The 2,322-nt window shown below is 35.4% G+C and overlaps 1 protein-coding gene across 1 annotated transcript in view; it reads left to right on the top strand.

Moving 5' to 3' along the window:
• Window positions 1-2,322, top strand: part of TET2 (tet methylcytosine dioxygenase 2) — a 145,104-nt gene that overhangs the window by 132,110 nt on the left and 10,672 nt on the right. The window contains exon 7 of the mRNA XM_012655089.1: window positions 193-301. Coding sequence (XP_012510543.1) covers window positions 193-301 — 109 coding nt within the window. The remainder of the gene's footprint in view (window positions 1-192; window positions 302-2,322) is intronic.

The raw sequence follows: 2,322 nt of genomic DNA, 5'->3' as shown, positions 1-2,322 counted from the left end.
AAAAAAAAAAAAAAAAAAAAAAAAAATGAGTGACATAGGGTCTGTACTTTTCATTTAAAAATAGTCACTTTTAAGATGCTTTAGTTATTTTAATAAGAAAGGCACTATATATTGTCTTTTGGATCCAATATGTAGGAAGAATAATCTGATAGCCTCTCTTATACATAGAAAGGATTATTTTTTAATGTGTAGAATTATTCGTTATATGCAGGAAGAGAAACTGGAGTCTCATTTGCAAAACCTGTCCACTCTAATGGCACCAACGTACAAGAAACTCGCACCGGATGCATATAATAATCAGGTAAGTTTCAATAATTATTGACAGTGATTGTAACAATGGAAAATGGTATTATATTAAGCCATGGAAAACTTTATCGTGATCTAAGTAAGTTCAGCTTAGCAAGTTCATCTTGTAGCCATCATGAACTATAGGGACTGGATTTACCTTTACACATTTAAGAACAAAACAGACAAAATATATGAAACAGTGGTTTTTAGACATAGAACAAGCAGCAGCAGTGATACCGGAAAGAAGGAAAATAAAAAGATGAGCTCACGATTGCCCTGGCTTACTTCCTGAAGAGAGTATTAAGTCCAGGAAAGGGAGTAGGAACCAAAGCATTCTCTGGAATTATCTCTGCATTAAGGAGACAACGTTCAGAATTTGGAGCGGTCAAGGCGGCTAGAATTCACAATTGAGAATGCCAGAGAGGAGACGGGCGCATCGAGAAGAGCCCCAGAGATCTGCACGGGCTTCTGCTCGAGTGTTTGTTCAGCTGAGCTCTGAGCAGGGCTTGCACGCGAGGAAACTCAAGGCTGGAGAAAGCGCCGCCAAAGCAGCGGGAGCTGGAATAGTTGTCGCTCACACCAGCCGGAGAGGGAAGACCCCATCCAGCACACAAGCTGCCACGTAAAGTATTCAGAATTGCGTTGCCTTGGTAGTGGAAGTAGGTTTGGCCGTTCTGGTCTCATCTAAACATGTTTAAAATCAAGACTTAAAAGGATCGAAATGATTCTAAGTAATTTAACAGCATATCCCGGAACAAAGATTGGGGGGAAAAAATTCTAACAACCCAAAGGTAATATTTATGATCTCTAGCATCCCATCCAAAAATACAGGGCATACAAAGAAACCATAAAATATGACCCACAGGGAGAAAAGTGAATAGACATAGTCCCAGAAGTGACATAGAATATGTAGAAAAGGTCGTTAACGTGGTTATCATATTCCATATGCTCAGAAAGAGAAAATCATGAGTACAGCAAGGAAATATAGACAGAAAATAAGACCTCCATTGAAGTTCTAGAAATAAAGTATTATATCTAGATAAAAATACAGTAGATGGAATTAACAGAAGATTAGTAAACTTAAAGACAGCAATAGAAGTTTTTCAATATAAAGAGAAAAAACTGAAAAAATGAAATAGATCAAAGATGTACAGAACAATATTTTTACGCTAATGTATGTATAATCGGAGTCTCAGAAAAAAGTGGGAGACAGAATTTTTTTAAAAATTTTTTTGGATTCATTCAAAATAATAAATCTATAGACTCCAGAAGCTCAGCAAACCCCAAGTAAAAAAGCAAAATGAAAGACATGAGGAAAACTACATAAAGATACATCATAATCAGTTTGCGTACAATAAATCTGAAAAGCAAATGGAAATTTAAAAAGATATTACATCTATTGGGGGAAAATGGCAAGAAAGAAGGTACAGGATGTATGTCTTTAACATATTAAAGGGGGAAAAAAACTCTATCAACCCAGAAATCTATAACCAATGAAAACAACTCTTAAAGAGAAGGCAAAATAAATATTTTTTTTCCCTAGACAGTCAAAAACAAAGAATTAACCATCAGCAAACAAGCACTTAAAAAATGATAAAGAAAGTTCTTCAGGCAGAAAGTGATACCAGCCAGAAATCTAGATTGACATAAAGGAATGAAAAGCATCAGAACTAGTATACATGTAGGTAAAAAGACTTTATTTTTTAAATGTCCTTAAACGATAACTTGCTATTTAAAATGTATGTTAACAATGTACTGTGAGGTTCAAAACATTTGGAAGGAGCGTAGAGGCTGAGAGTTGAAAGTGTGCTTTTCCGTGTGCTGCCTGACTGTGGACCGTCAGAAGTTAAAGACTACACCGTAAAGCTTACAGCAAGCACCACGTAACAAAGTATATAGCTAAAGAGAAAAATGGAATCAATCCAAAAAAGTTAAAAAAGGAACAAAAAAGGCAAATATAAAACAAATAGCAAGACGGTTTACTTACACCCAGAGGTATCAATAACCACATTAAATGTAAATTGTTTTTAACAC

This window comes from Propithecus coquereli, unplaced genomic scaffold (genome assembly GCF_000956105.1).
Source record: "Propithecus coquereli isolate 6110/MARCELLA unplaced genomic scaffold, Pcoq_1.0 Scaffold46, whole genome shotgun sequence".
NCBI classification, from domain to species: Eukaryota; Metazoa; Chordata; class Mammalia; order Primates; family Indriidae; genus Propithecus; species Propithecus coquereli.
Note: the sequence above shows the minus strand (reverse complement) of the source record. Positions and strands in the feature narration are given on the sequence as shown.